At 53.5% G+C, this 19,679-nt stretch overlaps 13 protein-coding genes across 13 annotated transcripts; 10 read left to right on the plus strand and 3 right to left on the minus strand.

The window, feature by feature from the left end:
• Nucleotides 1–313: 313 nt before the first annotated feature.
• CLAFUR5_12644 (uncharacterized protein) lies at nucleotides 314–1,654 on the minus strand (the record flags this gene model as incomplete). Its single annotated transcript, XM_047911792.1, has 1 exon — nucleotides 314–1,654. The coding sequence occupies one exon, from the start codon at nucleotides 1,652–1,654 to the stop codon at nucleotides 314–316; it is 1,341 nt and encodes a 446-aa protein (XP_047768123.1).
• Nucleotides 1,655–2,258: 604 nt separating this feature from the next.
• Nucleotides 2,259–3,872, plus strand: CLAFUR5_12645 (Farnesylcysteine lyase; the record flags this gene model as incomplete). The annotated part of the gene is made up of 1 exon (XM_047911793.1): nucleotides 2,259–3,872. One exon carries the CDS (start codon nucleotides 2,259–2,261, stop codon nucleotides 3,870–3,872), a length of 1,614 nt encoding a protein of 537 aa, XP_047768122.1.
• A 187-nt stretch (nucleotides 3,873–4,059) lies between these two features.
• Nucleotides 4,060–4,701, plus strand: CLAFUR5_12646 (uncharacterized protein; the record flags this gene model as incomplete). Its single annotated transcript, XM_047911794.1, has 1 exon — nucleotides 4,060–4,701. The coding sequence occupies one exon, from the start codon at nucleotides 4,060–4,062 to the stop codon at nucleotides 4,699–4,701; it is 642 nt and encodes a 213-aa protein (XP_047768121.1).
• A 43-nt stretch (nucleotides 4,702–4,744) lies between these two features.
• Nucleotides 4,745–5,107, plus strand: CLAFUR5_12647 (uncharacterized protein; the record flags this gene model as incomplete). The annotated part of the gene is made up of 1 exon (XM_047911795.1): nucleotides 4,745–5,107. One exon carries the CDS (start codon nucleotides 4,745–4,747, stop codon nucleotides 5,105–5,107), a length of 363 nt encoding a protein of 120 aa, XP_047768120.1.
• A 586-nt stretch (nucleotides 5,108–5,693) lies between these two features.
• Nucleotides 5,694–5,936, plus strand: CLAFUR5_12648 (uncharacterized protein; the record flags this gene model as incomplete). Its single annotated transcript, XM_047911796.1, has 1 exon — nucleotides 5,694–5,936. The coding sequence occupies one exon, from the start codon at nucleotides 5,694–5,696 to the stop codon at nucleotides 5,934–5,936; it is 243 nt and encodes an 80-aa protein (XP_047768119.1).
• Nucleotides 5,937–6,441: 505 nt separating this feature from the next.
• On the plus strand, nucleotides 6,442–7,372 carry CLAFUR5_12649 (uncharacterized protein; the record flags this gene model as incomplete). Its single annotated transcript, XM_047911797.1, has 4 exons — nucleotides 6,442–6,497; nucleotides 6,532–6,605; nucleotides 6,636–7,081; nucleotides 7,133–7,372. The coding sequence occupies 4 exons, from the start codon at nucleotides 6,442–6,444 to the stop codon at nucleotides 7,370–7,372; spliced, it is 816 nt and encodes a 271-aa protein (XP_047768118.1).
• A 531-nt stretch (nucleotides 7,373–7,903) lies between these two features.
• Nucleotides 7,904–8,197, plus strand: CLAFUR5_12650 (uncharacterized protein; the record flags this gene model as incomplete). Its single annotated transcript, XM_047911798.1, has 1 exon — nucleotides 7,904–8,197. One exon carries the CDS (start codon nucleotides 7,904–7,906, stop codon nucleotides 8,195–8,197), a length of 294 nt encoding a protein of 97 aa, XP_047767731.1.
• Nucleotides 8,198–8,363: 166 nt separating this feature from the next.
• CLAFUR5_12651 (uncharacterized protein) lies at nucleotides 8,364–8,840 on the plus strand (the record flags this gene model as incomplete). Its single annotated transcript, XM_047911799.1, has 3 exons — nucleotides 8,364–8,483; nucleotides 8,628–8,654; nucleotides 8,703–8,840. 3 exons carry the CDS (start codon nucleotides 8,364–8,366, stop codon nucleotides 8,838–8,840), a joined length of 285 nt encoding a protein of 94 aa, XP_047767732.1.
• A 1,784-nt stretch (nucleotides 8,841–10,624) lies between these two features.
• CLAFUR5_12652 (uncharacterized protein) lies at nucleotides 10,625–11,678 on the plus strand (the record flags this gene model as incomplete). The annotated part of the gene is made up of 2 exons (XM_047911800.1): nucleotides 10,625–10,957; nucleotides 11,007–11,678. The coding sequence occupies 2 exons, from the start codon at nucleotides 10,625–10,627 to the stop codon at nucleotides 11,676–11,678; spliced, it is 1,005 nt and encodes a 334-aa protein (XP_047767733.1).
• A 770-nt stretch (nucleotides 11,679–12,448) lies between these two features.
• On the plus strand, nucleotides 12,449–15,344 carry CLAFUR5_12653 (Phosphatidylinositol 4,5-bisphosphate-binding protein SLM1; the record flags this gene model as incomplete). Its single annotated transcript, XM_047911801.1, has 3 exons — nucleotides 12,449–13,399; nucleotides 13,450–14,230; nucleotides 14,314–15,344. The coding sequence occupies 3 exons, from the start codon at nucleotides 12,449–12,451 to the stop codon at nucleotides 15,342–15,344; spliced, it is 2,763 nt and encodes a 920-aa protein (XP_047767734.1).
• Nucleotides 15,345–16,470: 1,126 nt separating this feature from the next.
• Nucleotides 16,471–17,406, minus strand: CLAFUR5_12654 (uncharacterized protein; the record flags this gene model as incomplete). Its single annotated transcript, XM_047911802.1, has 2 exons — nucleotides 16,471–16,803; nucleotides 16,855–17,406. 2 exons carry the CDS (start codon nucleotides 17,404–17,406, stop codon nucleotides 16,471–16,473), a joined length of 885 nt encoding a protein of 294 aa, XP_047767735.1.
• Nucleotides 17,407–17,744: 338 nt separating this feature from the next.
• On the plus strand, nucleotides 17,745–18,292 carry CLAFUR5_12655 (uncharacterized protein; the record flags this gene model as incomplete). Its single annotated transcript, XM_047911803.1, has 2 exons — nucleotides 17,745–18,162; nucleotides 18,243–18,292. 2 exons carry the CDS (start codon nucleotides 17,745–17,747, stop codon nucleotides 18,290–18,292), a joined length of 468 nt encoding a protein of 155 aa, XP_047767736.1.
• A 133-nt stretch (nucleotides 18,293–18,425) lies between these two features.
• CLAFUR5_12656 (uncharacterized protein) lies at nucleotides 18,426–19,472 on the minus strand (the record flags this gene model as incomplete). The annotated part of the gene is made up of 1 exon (XM_047911804.1): nucleotides 18,426–19,472. One exon carries the CDS (start codon nucleotides 19,470–19,472, stop codon nucleotides 18,426–18,428), a length of 1,047 nt encoding a protein of 348 aa, XP_047767737.1.
• Nucleotides 19,473–19,679: the final 207 nt, after the last annotated feature.

The raw sequence follows: 19,679 nt of genomic DNA on the forward strand, positions 1-19,679 counted from the left end.
TAGATAGCTTGAATACACCTTATGTTGTTGTTGAGATAAGCACTTTCATTAAGGTGGCCAACACCCGCTGCGCGGGTCGTGAGGATCAACACGGCTAGTGTGGGTACAGCTTGGACCGTGCAGCGTGACTTCCTATTTGAGCAACAAATAATGTTACCAGTTGGAAGGTACTTCAAGATCACATAAAATCGTGCTTACGGCAGGACAACGAACGATCAACGAAGTGAAGCGCATGAGTAGCGCTGTGAGAAGCCATATTTGTTGCAATACATGTCGCTTCATGACGCTGGCTTACACTACCTAGGTACCTAACTTACTCCATTCGAAGGTACGCCACTCTAAAGCCTCCAAGGCTCTGATACAAGGTATGATACATGACTTCATCCGCCCCAGCTCCATAATTCACCTCCGGATCCGTCATATAATCTTGCCACTCCACGCACGCTTTCTGAAGCTTCTTGAGCCGCGGATGGTCCTCTGGTGGTACGTTATACAGAGGCTGTGTCTTCCTCTCCGCCCACGACCCTTCGTAGCCATCACGGAAGCGCTCCAGTCTTTCTTTCCTCGTCACGAAGTCTTGTCCTGGGACTTTGAGGCGCATGAAGCGGCGATGCTCGTGGGGTAGCAGTATCCACCCGAGGCCGCGGTTCAGTGTGATATTGAATTCATCCTGAATTATGTCGGCGCGGCCGATCTCGTATGCTTCTTTGCGGCCGAGCTTGTGGGTAGAGTCGCTTTCCGGGTCGACAAGTCGCAGTATCGTCTTAGTCGGTTCTGCATCTGGCAGGAGAATTGCCGCATCGTCGACCCAGTGGAATAGCAGACTTTCACTTCCGCAATGTGGGCCGTAGGGGTTGACCTCAATCAGCTTGACCTGAAAGTCGGGCTTGTGTACTTCTGCATATACGTCCAGGAGGCATTCTGTGAACCCCTGAGTAGGGCCAATTTCATGCCAAAGTGCTCTGATCTGCTGCACCATCTCTCGCAGGCTGCCATCCTCCACCCCAGGATGATGAGCTTGGTAGAATCGGCTTTGGCTTATGACGACGACTTCGTTTGAGTGGATGTAGCAGCGCCACTCGCTGAGGCGGTCGAGGGTGGTGTGGTATGGGAAGAAGTAGAGCACGTTGTCGATCGCATCATTCTCATCGTTTGCGTGCAGAGTCAGCAGTGCTTGCACCGCGCGCTTCGAGCAGACAGTCTTCAGAAATGCCTCGGTCTTGGTGTGTACCGGTTGGAGGTTGCCGTCATCGACATCTTTCGGACTGCTCTCGCTGAGACGGATGAAGTATCCCTCGCGAGATTTTGGCAATGGTGGGGATGAGAACGCGATGAGTTGAAGCTCGTGGAGATACTGTGATGCCTTTGAGGTTGAGTAGTCGCTCTTCGCCGCGACTTTTAGCAGCCTCGTGATCTGTGACTTGTTAAGTCTTAGGGTTCTGGTCGGTTCGTGTAGCATGTGCTTCGAGATCTCGGCACTCAGCCAACGCGCCATGTTGAACGGAATGCGCTCTTGCTCCCTGCGATGAAGATACGCCGGGGTGAGATAGCCTGTCTCGCCTATCCAGGGAGCCAAGGCATGTCGATTGTAGGCGTTCAGTCTCGCTGTTGGTGCTGTGTTCAGCGGTAGTCTCTGGATCTCGATGTCGTCCATTTTGGTTGCTTCTTGGCAGGATATTGAGGCTCTGATTCTGGAAGTGAGTATGATCGTAGTTGTATTTTATTGTGAAGGAGAGGCAGACAATGTTAATCGCGATATCATGGGTCACAGCGGTGTTCATTTTGAGGACATGATCACGTCCCCATCGCGCCTGCGAATCACGGTCAGTGGTAGTGGGACTTCACCACGTGGCCTACCCAGTCTGCCCAGTCTGTCTAGCAATCAACATTTCTCTGCAGACTGCCGCGTGCTCGAGTTGTCATTGATTCGATGCATGGCCTCCACGGGTGGGCACGTGGACGTCGTTCTGGCACCGTAGGCTGAATCTCGCCATAGCATAAGCCCTCTAGAAGCAATACGCGTCTGTCTTGAAATATCAATGTGAAAAGACAAGTGTGGTCGGGAAGATGGAGAGGATGTTGTTCAGATGCTCCCTGCTGTCGATCTTGACCGCGCGGAAAGAAGCCGCGATGCCGTCTCACGATTCAAGATGCAAGGCACGCGATCTCACCTCTTGCCTTCTTGACAATAGCAAACCATGTAGCCAACACAATATCAAGCCCATAGTGGCATCATCAACGTCTAATCATCAAGCACGATGAAGCTCTCGTCTTTCACGGCCGCCACCTTTGCCTGGCTCTCCGGTGCACAGCAACAGGTCCCACTGCAGGCGGATGACCACACTCGACCTACGAACATCGCCATTATCGGCGCTGGAGCTGGCGGATCCTCAGCAGCCTACTTCCTCTCCAAGTATGCCCACAATGCCTCGATTCCACTCAACACTACCGTCTTCGATCGAAATCCGTACGTAGGCGGCCGCTCCACCACCGTCTCGGCCTACAACGATACAACACTCCCCGTCGAGCTCGGTGCAAGCATTTTCGTTGAGATCAACCACATCCTTGTAGACGCAGCGAAAGACTTCAATCTCTCGACATCTGGGCTCGCAGAGAATGACTTCCATGTCGATGGCTCGAAGGTACCTGGCCCACAGCTAGCGATCTGGGACGGCGAGAATATTGTCCTAACAGCAAATGGCGGCTGGTTTGACTTTGCAAAACTGTTCTGGAAGTATGGATGGACACCAGTAAGGACGCAGAAGTTGATGAAGAAGGTCATTGGAAAGTTCATGCAACTCTACGATGCGCCTCTATTCCCGTTCGCAAGCTTGACGCAGGCAGCACAGGACACTGGATTGCTGGCTGTCACGGCTTCGACGGGCGAGCAGTATATGCGTGAGAATGGGATCACGGGACCATTCGGGAGGGAAGTGGTGCAGGCTAGTACGAGGGTGAACTATGCTCAGAATTTAGGATACATCCATGGCTTGGAGGCGATGGTGTGTATGGCTACCGACGGGGCTATGGCGATTGAGGGAGGGAATTGGAAGATCTTCGATGGAATGATCAAGAGCAGTGGAGCACATCTGAAGCTAGAGACCAAGGTAGGAGGTATCTGGCCGCAAGGGCATGGGAAGTACGCTCTGAACTACAGCCACATCGATGGCACCGGATCAGGATCGCAGCTCTTCGATGCCGTCGTACTGGCAGCGCCATACCAGTACTCTGACTTAAAGAGCTTAGGCGTGGCCAGCGAACACCACCCTGACGAAATACCTTATGTCGAGCTCCACGTCACCCTCTTCACCTCACCACACCTCCTGTCACCCGAATTCTTCAACATGCCAGCAGATAAGCCCGCCCCTCGAGTCATCCTCACAACCCTCCCCGACGGCGAGCCCGCCCGCAAAGGCAAAGAAGGCGTAGGAAGTCCCGGCTTCTTCAGCATCTCCCTCCTCCGCCCCATCGTAAACCCAAACACAAGCCAGAAAGAATACCTCTACAAAATCTTCTCACCCGAAGCACCAGATTCGGAATGGCTGGCCGCCCTACTGGGTGTGAAAGATTCGCCAGGGGGTGGGAAAGAGATTGTAAGTGGCAGGGATATTACGTGGATATACCGGAAAGTCTGGAATAGCTATCCGTATGAGTACCCAAGGGTGACGTTTGAGGATCCGAACTTGGGCAAGAATCTTTACTATACTTCGGGTATGGATAGTTTCATTAGCACGATGGAGACGAATGCGTTGATGGGGAAGAATGTGGCGAGGTTGATGGTGGATGAGTTGGTGAGGAAGGATTCGAATCAAGATAGTATCGAGGGGATCATGGTGCAGAAGAATGTGACAGATGCATTCGCCGCGGTTTAGCTACTGATACAGCTGTAAGCATTCCTAGCATGATTCCTTCTGCAGCATATCTTTCTGTTGGTCGCAGGAGGCGATAGCCATTGGCTCAGCGCCGCACACTTGGATCATGCCAACAGCACAAAGACCAAGTGACCCATGAAGCCGATTTTTTGTCTGCTGCATGTCTTGACGAGCCAGCTAGCAATAGATGGACAGAGACAAGGCAATTCATGAACCTCTCACGGCGCGTCGTTATTCCCACCACAAACTCAGGCAGCATGCAAAGACACCGGCCTGTCAGGATCTAGACCAAGTCCTGGTGCGTGGGATAGCAAGCGCTCTGCGCGTAGACAGAAGTGAAGCCAGACTCGATCCTCCCTACGAAGATGAGCCGGATTTTGCTGCTGCTCCTCCGCATTTCGACGGTTCCGCTCAGATCAAATGTTACTGGGATCCAGATGATAAGATCTGCCAGGGCGATGAAGAGCCGTTCAGCGATGAGTTCGGCGCGACGACACACCAGCACATTGCTCTTGTTCGAGCTATCACCAAATCTGCACGCATGAAGAATCCCAACAACCCTGCGCCATCGCAGCCATTTTTCCAGGTCATGGTCAGAGCGGGACCACATGAGTGGGAAAGCATCTATCGCACTGCCATCGATCTGATCAACAAGCATTTCCCAGAGAAGTCACATCCCAGGTCGAAATACGTCTACCTCGTCACGCCGAGAATCCGGTTCTTCGCCAATGATTGCGTTGCGTTCTCTACTGCAGCCCAGTCTTCCAATGCCTCGAGTAACTCCGCGAATTCACAGAATCAACCAACTGCAGTAGTATCGACGCCTTAGCGCGCACCACAGGACGCGCTGCCTTAAGCGCATGACACTCCGGATGACCTTGCCCAGATACATTCCGTACAAAGCCCATCAGCCAACACAGTCCGCGCCACCGAATCTACCAGCAGCACCGCCTCACGTCCCGGGCTACCCTCCAGTTTCCGACCTTCCGATGAGCGCTCATGATCTCGACCTGGGCCCGAAACCGAAGGAGGACTTTCTTATGCCACCGATTGATCCTCATGCAGATGTGACGGACTCCAGGGTTGACGAGAACGGCGACTATTGGTATCACGTCACCTGGACCGATTCCAAAGTAGCCAACGGCAAGCGAGCCGCAGGAGCGGCAAAGCAAACGCTAGAAGTTGACGAGCACTGTCATGCATGGTTCCCAGCATGTTCGTTAGGCAGTGGCTAGACCAAAGTCATCAAGGAGTTTACTACCAGGAAGAGAGAGGCCGAAGCTAGCCCTGCTATGCAGTCAGTGAAGCGCAAAGAAGTTCTCAAGCCACTGAGCTACTAGGGAGTTGTTAGGCATAATATGGAGTTGAGTCAGATTGGAGAGGGGTGCGCATTGTGTGGCATAAGATGGGGTCTCTATTGTTTCGATCATGAACATAGATAACACACACACGCTTACAGCATAGATAGTTTAAGTGCCTTCGGGTTGCATGTCGCGGTGCATAGCACTGTCGGCTAATGATACAAGAGATTTTGAACATACATCTACGTGCGTGCAACGCTGCCGCAAAACCAAGTTAATCTCAGCCTCAGAAGCATTTGAAAGAGTTTCAGCTCATCGTCTGGAACGTTCCTGGATCTGACACCATTTCCATCAAGATCGTGCCTGCCAGAGGATCGGAGCGGGAAGGCTTGTCGCGGAAACATGTGTCCCCAAACTAAGGAAGCTACCACTGCGGTCCTCAACATTCTCAGGTCTTGACTTCTTCTTTTTCTTGCCTCCACAATCTCCCACTGCCACACCAAATTTCCCCCATCATCAGATGGCACACTCCACCAACACTCGGACATACTCCCCGGTCCACATCCCCATCGACGACCCACCCTACGAAGACCCTCCAGACTTCGCAGCTGCACCTCCCCATTTCGACTCTTGCACTGTCCTTTTCTACTGGGATCCCAACGACGCAATCTGTCAGGACGATGAAGCTTTCTCCGATGAATTCAGCGAACGCACTGGGAAAGGCAAGCACTCTCCTATGCCATCACGAACTCAGCACGGGTAAAGAATCCGACCGACCCGAAACGAAGTGAGCCGTTCTTTCAAGTACTCGTAAGTGCTGGCCAGGACGAGTGGGAGAGGATATGTGAGGTGGTGAGGGAATTGATCGAGAAGTGGTTTCCGGAGAGTAAGTTTCCAAGGGACGTGTATACCTATCTGAAAGTGCCGAAAGTGAGGTTCTTTAAGAACTGTGTGGGAGATCTGGGGGCGTGGGATGGAGGTGCGAACCGGGGCGAAGCTGAAGATGTAACGGCGACCATGGATCTGTCGCGCGAGGGAGATTTGACTAGTAATGGAGGTAGTGGCCGGGAAAGTGCTCAAAGCCTCTCAACTAGCATATGCTCTCTGCAGCGCATCAGCGCTTGGGTGATGGTGAAGAACGACCTTGACCTGTTGGACTGCCTCAGCCGTCTGTGCTCATTCTGGACGCCTAGATTCCATCTTGTGTGCTTGGCATCTTTGTTGAGAGGTCAGAGCAAACTCCCTGCGCACTTGCATATGCCCCCACAATGACCCTGGAAATGGAGGCCCTTCCTACACAACGACTCAGCTACAAACATGAGCGGTACGTCCAACACGCCAGCCCAGACGCTCGTCAGACTAGGTGAGACTTCAGATGGCATCAACAACCATTCACCAGGATCCGAACCGCAACCAATGCTCTCTGCGAGGGGTGAGAAAAACATCTAGGTCGTGGACCCAGGGGCTTTCGAAGAGAACATCAAATCTAATCTCAAGAATGACCCCGCGCTCCAGCAAAGCGACAATACTTACCAGCTCGTGAAGCTTCCTGACGGATACCATGCTTGGTTGAAGACGCGATTCAGCTCCTCTGCAGCCGGCTACTCTCAAACCTATCATATCTACGGCCATCCGAGCGGCCGTGGTTTTGATACGTTCAAGGGCTTCTACGAGCATTTCAAGTTCCTGCATGGCCTGACCGAGAAGAGCACATGTGAGTGCTGGTTGTGCGGAAAGGATCGCGACAAGGCAAACTGGGCGCCCAAGGATGAGTACGTTGACATGATGTCCGAGAAACTTTCTGGACATCTAGGGAACGTAGCTCGGACCGCTCAGAGCGATATGACTTTCGAGCAGCAGTACTTTGCTTCTGTGGGAGTGGGAACGATCGTGGCACAGAGTTTGGTGGTAAGTGAACACTCCAATGTGCACGTGTGCTCATACTAACCACTTTTGCAGGATGCGATCTGGGCTGTCTTTAACCATGAGAAAGCTGCCTGGGATCCAGTCCGATGTTTGGTGTACTTCAAGCGCGTCTTTGCCATGGCTGACAGTCTGGTGTTCGCGGCAGGGATCTGCAAGGAGAACTGCAAGTTTGCTGCCGACATTGCCACTGACCTGGACAAGTTCAAGACTGGTTGGCAGGCGGAGTATGATGCTGAGGAGCGGCGAGGGGCGGCGGCCTTGCCGGGTGCTTGAGCAAAGTGTATGGCAGAGTGTAGCTGAGTAGTGGGTAGTCCGTTGCGTTCGATATTACGTAGATGACTTCAGAATATGTGCTGATTCGTGATCGTCGCTTCTGAGTAACAATTGACTTGGTCTTTGATGACTTCGATCCGGTGGCGAGGAGACTATCACCGTGGTATGTGCAACCTGCGGAGACCGGCAGGCCATTGACGCTCTTCAAGATAGAGCTGTACGTAAGCCTGGCTCTGGCATCCTTGGGCATAGAGCAAGCCCGGTGTAGAGGCCTTCAGCTGTCGAGTAGTGTGTCTTGTTGTTCTTCTGACAAGCAGACGTGAACATAGCTGACTGAACAAAGAGCGATATGGCTCGTAGAGTCTAGAAGCCCCCAATTTCTGCCACAGCGATTAGCAATCGGCCTGTTCATTTACCCTGGTTCTAATGCTACTGCAGGTCTTTCAGCGCAGCAAACGAATCGACAGCATATAGTCTTCGACCAGTCGTTGGTCGATCTGATCTCCAACAAGAACCATCGGGTGAGCGAAAATGGCCTCAACACCACGCAACCAAAGCTCAAGCACAATCGTGGTCATACCTCAGATATCCAAAAGTGACGGCATCGGCAGATGGCCAGAGGGCAGCAACCCACCACCTAGTCGCCCTGCCGAACGTGCTTGGCAATACGACGAAGAGCAGTTCAAGAAGATCATCGGCGGAAATCTCACCGAAAGCTGGTCCGACCGCGATACGAAGACCTACATCGTTGACAGCCTTCTGGTGGAGCAAACGCGACAAGAACGACCAGCGCCGGGACTTTCGCATCTGGGGCCATCCATCTGAGAAGCCGTTCTTGTCCAAGGAGCAGTTCCTCAAGCATTATGCGTTCATGCAGTATCGGGGTAATGACCCTGTCCTTTCCTGCAGTTGTATGCTTTGCAAGGAGAAGAAGAAGAAGACTGGGTACTTCTATATCGGCGATCCGCATCTGGACCAGGCAAATGTGATTATGGATGCACTCAAGGAGTGGTGGAAGCAGTTGTCTTTCAAGGATGCCTATAGCTGGACCGATGAAGAGGAGGAGTTCGCTTCCCATGGGATGAGCTACCCGAAAGCTGAGAGGTTGCGTGTAAGTCCAGCAAGCCGTGCTGACATGCTTCGAACGTCAAACTAACCGACTCGCTAGGACGTTGTCTTGGAAGCATTCCACCACGGCGCCAAAATTGGCGTGGATGATGATGAGAAGTGAGACCCAGAGGGCTGTACAGAGCAGTTCCGAAAGATTGTGGAGTTGATTAAGGTAAGTGTTCAAGTCTTGCACGTTGAGTATGTGCTGACCACAGCGTAGACCGACATCCGGGTTGCAACAGCTATCGTCAAAGGTAAGCAGAAGAGCGTCGAAGCCATCGGCCGTGATCCTGAAGGTTGGGTGACGATCATGGATGGCGAGGAGGAGCATCTTCGAGAGCAAGAGGCGGAGGGATAGAGGCGGGAAATGGTGCGAGAGCGATGTAGAGATGATGATGAGAGGTTGCTGGAAGCGCAGCCCAGGAGCCCGGATGTAGCGAACAGGATGTTAAGCACATGGGCTGAATGGGGCCCAAAGGCCAGAGGAATTGTCGCAGTCGACCAGTCTTGGACGCATTTCGTTGACCTCCACCACTGTTCTTTGCTTTACATGTCCTTGACCTTGATCGAGCGTAAAGCGTGAGGTTCTCAACCACCGTGTCGTCCTGCGTGTTTCTTCGTAGTCTTTAGTCCAGTGCGCATCTCATACATAACGGCGATTCGCACCGTGCTCTCAAAGCACTCTCCAACCACTCGGCAAAGCCATGAGCATGTTGTCACTGCATGCGCTCTTGGCAAACAGAGCTGAACGGAAGCCATAGGCCAGAAGATCGTCGCAGGTTCCCAGTCTGAGATGCGCGTTCAAGTGACCTCCACCCTACTGTTGTCTGCTTCACATGTCCTTCTCCAATCCAGACCGCAGAGTGCTGCTGTTGCCGACCAAAACGCAACGCGGATAACAAGTGTAATCCAGTCCTATCAGTGCTAGACTGTCCTCTCGCCAAACAATAGTCAGCACCAAGACTTCCATCCTCCCTCGCAAAGTGCCACAAACCAGCTCACAACATCCCACCACCCTCCACCCAACACGCTCACACCCACCATCTCACATCCTCGCATCTATACGCGCTCTTGGCACATCCTGACATCCAGCCGTGAAAATAGAACAAGGTGGAGGCTTGGAGCCCGATGTGGCCGTGGAGGAACAACTCTGCAGATCCTCCCCAGCGCCACAGCTGTCATCGTACCAAGCCGATCTCCGGCACGGCACCTTATGCATCCATGCATGCAGGTCAGCTGCCACATCAGATGTACAGTATAATGTATTGTAGCTTTCTGGAAAACCTCCGAGGAGGGTTGGGTTTGCGTGTGGGGAAGTGTCTTCTTCTGCAAGTTGTGATGATGGCTGTCGTGATGTTCTCGGCACAGTCATGATCTCGTGAAAAGTACGGAACCGATGTCACGTCAGATCAAAGCACATCGCCCATCCCCCGGGACCCTGCAATTTCACGCGCACGCCCAGAGGGTCGATCTCCCTACCGCAATAGGATTCACCAACCACAGCCCTCTGCCCTATACCGTACAGTACCAGCCGTGTCTGCTGACTTACCATGTTCGCTGTACAGCACCAAGCCCTCCTCCTGTACAGCGCATCACCGTCATATCGGCTCCACTTCAACCTTGACCACTTGTCACTATAGTATTGTATAAGCGCCTCGGTAGTAGGCCCTCGGTAGGTCTCGAGACCTTTCTTCAGATACTTGCTCTGGCTAACCGCCTGCCGATCAGTCAGCAGGGCAGGCGAGTAGTAGGCGGAGTGATGTGTTTCGCTAGAAAGGATGCAACCTCAGTCATTAGATCTGACTGAGCCGAGCCTTGTTCTGGGTGTATGCTCTGGAAGATCGTCACGACTGCGACCATTGTCTGCTGGCTTGAAACCCGAGGGCAGTGATGCGGGAGGATCTGCTGGTTTGGATTCCCCTTGTGGATTTTGTTGCTATACTTTGGCGCAGCAGATGCGCCATGACATTGCACACCTAACGGTTCTTCCAACTGCGGTCAGATGCTCGCGTGCCTTGGGCCGTTTTGTATAGAAAGGTTTGGATCGCCAGTTGTGTTTGATGGGATGTAGATTTCCGTGTATTCAGAGTCTTGTTCGTAGCCAGAGCAGAATATTCTCTTCGCATATCATTTTTAGCAGCTATGCATCTTTCATATTCTTACCAGCTATCGCTAGGCATAGCGTTACTACCATATGCTGCAGAGGCAGCACCTACCTCAGCTCGCCTTTCGAAAAGAGCACCGACATACGATGTTCTTCGTGGATCAGACTTTCCAGATCCGTCGATCATAAACGTCGACGGTATTAGCCGAGCATTTGGTACTGGCATCAGAGGGATCCAGGTCCCGTATACCAGCAACCCAGACTTCAACAACCCTTCTGGATGGTCTGCACCCGTGGAGAGCTTTCCAGTTGGTAATCAGCCTGGATGGGCAAAGGCGAATACTGTCTGGGCGCCAGATGTTGAGCGACTGGTAAGGCCTGACATAAACATCCTGTTACTTTGAAGCTGACCTCGTACAGGCCGATGGCACATTCGTGATGTACTACTCGCCCGAAGTCACAGAAGGAGGTCTGCATTGTGTTGGCGTGGCCCGCAGCGGAAATGTCGAAGGACCATATACAGATGGGAGTACCGAGCCATGGGTCTGCCCTCGAGAGCAAGGTGGCGCGATTGATGCCTCAGGCTTCGTGGATGGAGATGGGAAGCGATATGTGCTATACAAGATCGACGGTCCAGCTGTGACTGGTGGAGGATACTGTGCCAGTCCCAACAACAAGCCTTCGACGCCGATCCTGTTGCAGGAGGTGCAAGAAGATGGATACACCAAGATTGGCGGCGCCACTGAGATCTGGAACAACGGCGGAGAGGTAGACCACTACCAGACTGAAGCGCCCATCATCGTCAAGGGAGATGACGGGACGTACTTTCTCTTCTACAGCACCGGTTGCTATACCGACGCCAGCTACACGACGAGCTATGTCACGAGCCAGTCCATCGCGGGGCCATACGGCAACCCCCAGGTCCTGCTCAAGAATGGTGACTACGGGTTGTTCGGCCCTGGCGGTGCAGACATTACGCTGTCGGGTGGTCAGATGGTGTTCCACTCGCTGATCAACAACGATATCAACCAAGGACGAGCAATGAGCACAGCCACGCTGACGCTGTCCGGAAATTCAGCGTCGATAAATTGAGATTGAGTTTGGGATGCACGGGACGGAGCTTGAGCATTGCGTGGAGCTTTGACGGCGCTGACGAATTGTGAATGAAGGCATGTACAGGTACATGCGGGCGTGCTGATGGCGTTGATGTTTGATAGCGAGATACCACTCTGTACGATGTTGTTCGCAGGCTGTTCTTCTTGCTGCAGAAGCATTCCTTATCGGCATGCTCTTGCCGTTACACGCGGCCGTATTGCGCCGAGACGGTCGCAACGGTCAAGCCACTGGTGACACCATTTCGGTAGAGCTACATGTACATGTATCGTGAAATGAAATTGCGAACAAAGCACTCCTCTGCGGCCCTCTGCGGCCAGACTGCTGACCGTGCGAGATTGGCTCAATTCGTTGATGGGACTCTCACTGCCGAGGAGCAGCGACTTTGTTATTATCAGCGTCGTGAGGATTTCCAGACCACAGCGTGACTTCGCACCAAGAGCGCTGCCCAGCGTTGCATTACCGGTCGCTAGATGGTGCATGTGGGCTACACATTGACGGCGCTGGTACGACAGACGTCATCAGAATTGTGGCACTGCTGCCATCAAGCCTTCGTGCTTTGTTGACGCTTGCCGTGAAGCTCCGCTTGCCGGCCGCCCATCTCCCCATTCGAATCCCACACGAGAGCCTCCAGAACTATACCGATTCCTCCCTCGGTGCCGCGCAGACCTTCTCCTCCTCTGCCCAACGGTGCACTCCTCCCTAACAACAGCATCTTTCCGCGTGCAGAGGGTACAGGGTACATTGCTATGGCGACAGGATATGGCTCCGTGCCACCGTTGAACGATGCGCATGCAGGACGAGGATATGGCGGCACACAACAAGCCGACTTCGCCCAGGGCAACCCAACCCAGAGCTCTCCCCTCGGGCAGTCCGCCATGCAGAACCACGGCCTACACAACGAGCACTACGACGAGAGCAACCCCGCCTCGTCGGTGGCAGGAGATGGGAGTCTCAACAGATCAGCCTCGCGAGCGTCGCAGAGCACCACTGCCATCGGCGCTGGAGGCGTCTCGCGTAACAACACGCTCAAGAAGAAGAGCAGCGTGCGCCGAACGAGCAGCTTGAAGCGTAGTGGCAGCAAGCGCAGTCTCAGGGCTGGTAGCATCAAGGCTTATGGTGACGGCCTTGCGGACAACGAGAACTTCAACAGCCCCTTCTTCACTCCAGTACCCACCACCGGCACACCCACCGAAATCCTGGCGAATCGCTTCCAAGCATGGAGACAGCTGCTCAAATCACTCATCACCTACTTCCGCGAGATTCACACTTCCTACGAGACACGCGCGAAAGCACTCCACAAGGTGTCCATCACCATCGCGAACATCTCCTACCCGGCAGTGTTCATGAGCCAGCATGGACTTGGCGAGGCGACACGCATCCTGGACGACTACCATCGGCGATCCGTTTCCGAAGCGAACAAGTCACGAGAAATCGAGAATGACGTTATTGGCGCATTGAGCGGCCTGCGCAGCGATCTCGCACAGAAGATCAAGGAGATCAAGAGCTTGAGCGGTGACTTTAAGAACTCGGTATCAAAGGAGCAGGACCTCACTCGCAGAGAGGTTGAGAAGCTACAAGAGGCGCTCCAGCATGCCGATCATGAGGATGCCATGGGCAAGAACGATCCATACATTGTCCGACTTGGCGTGGACAGAGCTATTGAGAAGCAGATCGACGAGGAGAACTACCTCCACCGGGTGAGTGCAGCGACTCGTGCATGGAGAAGATCGTCACTAATGACTGGCAGGCATACCTGAACCTGGAGAGCTCTGGCCGTGAGCTTGAATCGATCGTGGTTGGCGAGATTCAGAAAGCTTACAACGCACTGGCCGGTATCCTCAAACGCGAGGGCGATGATGCCTACAGTGCTGTCGAGGGCTTGCGCACTGGTCCGATTGCCATGCCCAAAGACCAGGAATGGAACAGCTTCGTCCGCCACGATCCTCACTTCGTCGACCCGGAATTGCCACTTCGACGTATAGAAGACATCGACTACCCAGGCAAGAACGCGCCAGCTGCGGCCGAGATACGATCTGGTATGCTTGAGCGCAAGAGCAAGTACTTGAAGTCGTACACACCTGGGTGGTATGTGCTGTCACCGACACATCTGCACGAGTTCAAATCGGCGGACAAGATCTACTCGCAACCACCAGTCATGTCCCTGTACTTGCTCGATCAGAAGTTGGGGTCGCGCTCAGAGCCAGGTTCGTCGAGCCACAAGTTCATGCTGAAGGGCAAGCAGTCAGGTGGCATGCACAAGGGCCACAACTGGGTCTTCCGTGCCGAGAGCTACGATACTATGATGGCGTGGTTCGAGGACATTAGAATCTTGACCGAGAAGACTGGCGAGGAGCGTGCCGTGTTCGTTCGCAAGCATGCTAGAAGCGTCAGCGGTACAAGTGATCGCGGCACAGTCAGCAGCGATGGCATGGATGAGGATGAAGCTGATCAGGTGCCATACTCTGCCGATGCTGCAAGCTTGGCCGAGCAGAATCCGGTGCAGCAGAGGCCTACAAGGCCACAGTCAGGTGAGTGAGTGCTGCCCCTTCCGTTCGCGTTGCTTCTTACACGGTCCGATCGCAGTGACTGACGTGCTGTACGTGGAACGTAGGCGGCCGATTCCCGTCTGATCTCATGCTTCGCAAGACAGGCACCATGAGCTCGACTGCCGATGGAAACGACGACAGCGATGATGATGATGATGCCGCCGCCATTGCTGCAGCAGGTGTCATTGGTGGTTCTGCGGTGCACGACTATGGTGACAAGGACCCATACCACATGCCAGGAGTCCGATCGACCTCCAACTACACCGACAACACTGCTGGTACAGGTGGTGGCAGCTACATTGAAGATGTTCCTGCGGCCTACCAACAAGAGTATCCTCAGCCGCCACTGCCTCAACAGACCGTCCCGGCGCAGCAACCCACCCAGCAGACTGCACCTGTTCAGACACAGACCTACGCGCTTCCGACCAACGCTCAACAGCCAGTCAACCAGCAGCAGCCTTTTCCAGTCAATGAGCCAGCGGACTCCACCGCCGCCAATCCTTCGCTGGCTCAACCGGTCAGGTACAATAGTGCTTACGGCGATTGGATGGTGCCAGCAGCTGCAGGAGTAGCTGGAGCAGGCGCTGGCGCGTTGGGCGTGGAGACGTATAGTCGTCATCAGAAAGATGCCACGGTTCCCGAGATATTGGAGAAGTTCCCAGAGTTTGATGGCTCACAAGACGGCTCACAAGATGCCGTGGCAGGAAGTGCTGCTGTCCCTTCATACGCATCGGACATCAACCCTGGCCTGCTGCCGAAAGAGGAGCTCTCTGTGAGTGCTACACCACTCCCACCTGCGCCGATCGAGCAAGCAGTGCCCAGTCCAATAGTGCCCCTGGGATCCATAGCAGCGATCGCAGGCACACCACCAGCAGACATATCCTCGCCCATCAAGGACCTGGCGGACGAGAGCGCGCCGATTACCGCCAACCTAGAGCCCGTCGGCTCAGTCGCCGAGCTCCCCCTCGGCGGCAACGAACGCAAAGGCGCCCACGAGACGGGCCAGTTCTTCCCACGCGTCATTAGGCATGACACGAATTTGAGTATCAGCAAGTTGCATGTGCCGGGCGAGTGGTCTAAGGGACCGTCAGCTTGATGAGCACGTGCCTGAACGCTGGATACGACAGAAGATTACAGGAAAAGGAGACACAGACCACAGAAATACCGGTATATTACCACTTTTCGGGGATTCGACAGAGTTTTTGGGTTAAGTTTAGCGTGAAGTGGGTTCACTTCTTGGACAGTACATGAGTTTTGTGGTGACTGCAACCTTGGGCACAGCGCAGCGTTTGGAGCGCGAGAGAGATGGTGTGGAGTGAGATATCCCTAGGCAGTGAGTATGGCATGTAGCGGTAATACAACGAGTGCATTTGGTATCAGCCTCCATGTGCCACTTCTCCATTATGCGGTGATCGAGAGGGGAGTGGAGCGGAAGGCTGCTGTCGTGAGGAGCACAACGGAGAGTGTTGCAGCCTTGGAATTGATGGGACAAGCGTTCGAAACGTCTCCTTAGAGCTGCTCCTACACATCCAGTCCGCTGCCGCCGCTTTCGATTGTCAAGAGACTCCTCCTACCTCCGCCATCAGCAGGTCTACGTCAAAGCACCCTAGTAGCTAGCATGGGTCCATGCTCTGGGCGAGGTCCATCATCCGGGGACTCTCGTTGAAGTGACGCTCTACACAGACACTGCTGGGATGCAGACGTTCAGGTGTCGAGTGATCGTTACTCAGGCAGGACGTGACTGCGGAGTGCGGACAGAGCGAAACGCAGGAAATGGACGGTGGTGATTCAGACTATGCTAGGAGATCGAATGTTAACATCGCTGGACTGTTCTCTGCGGACGATTTTGGGGCCTCGTAGGGTATTTTGGGGTTCGTAGGGCAGGGTAGGGTATTTGGAGTTGCTTTGCGGACGAATCTTTTTTGCCTGCGAATCGTAGGGCAATTCTGTTTCGCCTACGATCTTGCGGACGATCTTGCGGACGATCCTGCTCTACGAATACGAATCTGCTTTGGCTACGAAATTCTTTGGCTACGAATTCGCTTTGCGGACGATGCTCTGCTTTGCCTACGAATCTTGCCCACGAGTTTTGCCCACGAGTTTTGCCCACGAATTTTGCCCACGAATTTGCTTTGCCCACGATTCTACCTTGCGGACGATCCAGCTTCCACGTCCGTACACCAACAGTTACATGGGTGGGTGCGGACTCAAGACCAAAGTCATCACTTCTCCTCCGTCTCATCATCATCATCATCATTACGAGGCTCCTGCTCAGAGCCATCCTCAGTCTCAACAACCTTCTTCTCCTCTCCACCTACTTCAAAGTCGTCAGATGGCTCGCCTTCCTCAAGTCGCAACTTCTGCTCCTCGAGCCTGTCCAGAAAGGCGTCAAACTTCTCAGCAAATCCTTTCGGATCTTTCGCAATGTCTACGCGGTATTTACCGTCAGTCTTAGCAATGGCTGCCGCGAAGTTGGGGCCATTGGCCATGTCGATGATCTCCCGCATGCGAGCCATGCGCTTGGGTTTCGTTAAGTTCAGTTTGAAGATTTCGTCCTGGACAATGTCAATACGGGAGTCGCGTCGAAGTTACTGCTCGACACTTACCACCTGATTCCTCACGATAAGGTACTTGACACTGGTCATGGCAATGCACAGATCTGCCACCTGCCAGTCTGTGGCCAACTTTGTGCTGGTGCGATGGAGATGAGGCACCATCGTCTGGAACAGGTGTTCGGCCCACACCCCAGCGTCGAGCTCGGAGTCCCTCATGCAGATGCGGCAGATGCACCGTGTGTTGAGAGTCAGTCTGTTGAAGCTTTTGAAATGCTCATAGAACGATTTGAAGGACAGAAAGTCGAGGCCATCGGGGTGGCCCCAAATGTGAATATCTCTTTGTTTGTTATTCTTTTTCCTCCACCAGTAGTTATAGCCAGTAGGAAGCTGTTTGAGCTCATACTGAGAGCCGGGGGGGAGATTGTTGTCGTTTTTGATCAGTTTTGCAAGTTCTTCCTCGAAACTGGCAGCGTCATGAGTCCAGATGTAGGCGGGACCGCCTTTTGGTGGACCGTTAGGGGGTGGCATCTGTCCACCCTTGGGGTAATGGTTGCTGCCGTCTGAACGTTCGCCGAGGAAGACAGTGGGAAACTTGAAAGCCATGATCGCGAAGAAGACAACTTCGTGAACGTAAGTTGCAGGTCATTTCATGAGTACAGATTGTGGTCTTATCCAACCCACTCTAAAGAGCGTCGGTTGTCGAGCAAACAATTCGAACTAAATGGCCATCCTTTCCAAGCTCCATACCATTGCGGAACAAAGATCTCACCGACAAACAACGTATAGAATCAACCAGTAGCAGCATGCATGTTCCAACATCTTCGACACCTTTACTCGACAAACAGACATCGACGCTCTGGTACCTTCCAGTACGAATAGCACAGGCATACAAAGTCCAGCAGCGCCACTCCAGAGCGATGCACCCTCAGTCCCAGACCAACATGTCTCCAGACTACGAACGCAAGAACAACGTCTACATCCTCGCCATCGGCCCAGAATCCGACGGCACATACGTCGCTGCCCGCAAAACCGAAGGCTGGACTCGCAATGACACCCGCATCGAGAGAGCAATCGGAAAGCTATGGATGCAAGACCGCTTGAAAGAAGGCCTCACAACGCAGGCCGACATTTCCAAAAGCATCGCCAAGAAGGGCCTCCAAGCCCCAACCATCAAATACGAGCTCACGCGTCTACCACCTGGGTACTCTGCATTCCAGAGGCCACAGGTACAACCGAACGGTACTACGAGACCTCAGGTTGGCGTCTTTGGGCATCCTAACGGTCACTTCACGAGTATCAACGATTTTTATGTTCACTTCAAGCATCTGACAGATTGCGTCAAGGAGAATGACGATAGGTGTATGTGTACACTTTGTGAGGGGTTGAAGTGTATGCATTATGAGCACCCTATCCCTGGGTATACTATACCTGTGGGACAGCAATGGCGTTTGGTGGAAGTGGAGGTGAGAATAGTTTGATAGTCGATTGATCAATAGTCCGAGAGCAGTGTAAAGTTACCGTACATGGTGCTGCTTGTGCGGTGGCCTGCATATTCCCCCCCCCCCCACAGCAGACTAACCGTTGACTTCACCCGGAGTGCCTAGAACTACACTCGTGACCCGCTACAGATGGAGTCGCCAGGTTGTGGTGGCTGTGTTGCTGGTTCTTGTCCCCTGCCATCGCACCTCGCTAGGGCTGATGCTCAGCTTATGGCCAAACATCGCCTTACTCAAAAAGCACAAAGCCATCCATATCGCCAAGAACACGCTTACATAGGCCAGAATAAGGGCGGCCGGATGAAACCTGTACAAGCGTGCCTCAACTCTGCAGAAGTCTCTACTCAACTTCTTGTCCACAGTACCCACCTCCGGCCAGCGAGGACCAGTCACCCTGACCGACAGACCCTCCTTCTGATAAGCTCGCACAGCTTTCCTCGTAAGGCGATTTGGATACCGGATTTCTGACCACGTAGGTTTTTCGACTTCCAACTTGATGTCCAGAGCAGCGACTGACGGCATCCCAACGAGAAGACCATCGACAATGCCCTCCCACGCATACTCAATTTCGTCACTCGTGACGACCCGTAAGTCGAGAGTGCCCACTCTCGTGTCCACAATGCGTTCGTCAATCGCCAAGCCCTCGAACCTCTGCTTCGACAACACGCTGAACCCGTCCGCTGCAAGGAACGTAAGTTGCGAAAGACCGAATTCTTTCGGCATACCAAATGCTGCGAAGTCATGGCCAGTCCGAGTGCTAGGTATTCGCATACCGGGCTCGGCAAGATTGAGGGTGTCGACAAATATTTCGATGTTGGTGAACAGGTCAGGGATGTGGCGTAGCCTGATGTCCTTGGGGATGTTGAAGTGGCGACATAATGACTCCAGAGCGCAGCGATATATTGCTTTGCTGGCTCTGGCGCCTGAGATGTACCGATGGAGGTCGGCGATGTCGAAAATCCTGGTAGCGTTGAAGTTGTAAATTGTCAGGAGAAGCTCATCAGGAAGACTGTTGAACTTCGCCTTCGACTTTGGGCTCGGTGTCGAGGAGCAGGAGAGTACCATGCCTGGTGGACGTCTGTCGGGTTCGCACTGTGCAGGTAACGCTTCGTGAGCGTCCACGAGCCGTAGGTTGTGCAAAGCTGTGATCTTGGCTTCGTTGATAGGCGCCATATCGGCGCCTATAGGTGACCCGATGCTATAGTGCTCCATGCTTTCGCTACAGTGCTGTGACCTGGTAATCGTAAAGCTGTGTGAGATGCAAGAAAGGAGGATGGAGAATGCGAAATGCATTTTGCTTTGGTGAGCTGCGTACCAAGTTCTCGGGCTGGTAATGTTCCCAAAACTCAATCACACTGCTCGAAACAAATGGCCAATGTG

Source organism: Fulvia fulva, chromosome 11 (genome assembly GCF_020509005.1).
Source record: "Fulvia fulva chromosome 11, complete sequence".
Classification (NCBI taxonomy): domain Eukaryota; kingdom Fungi; phylum Ascomycota; class Dothideomycetes; order Mycosphaerellales; family Mycosphaerellaceae; genus Fulvia; species Fulvia fulva.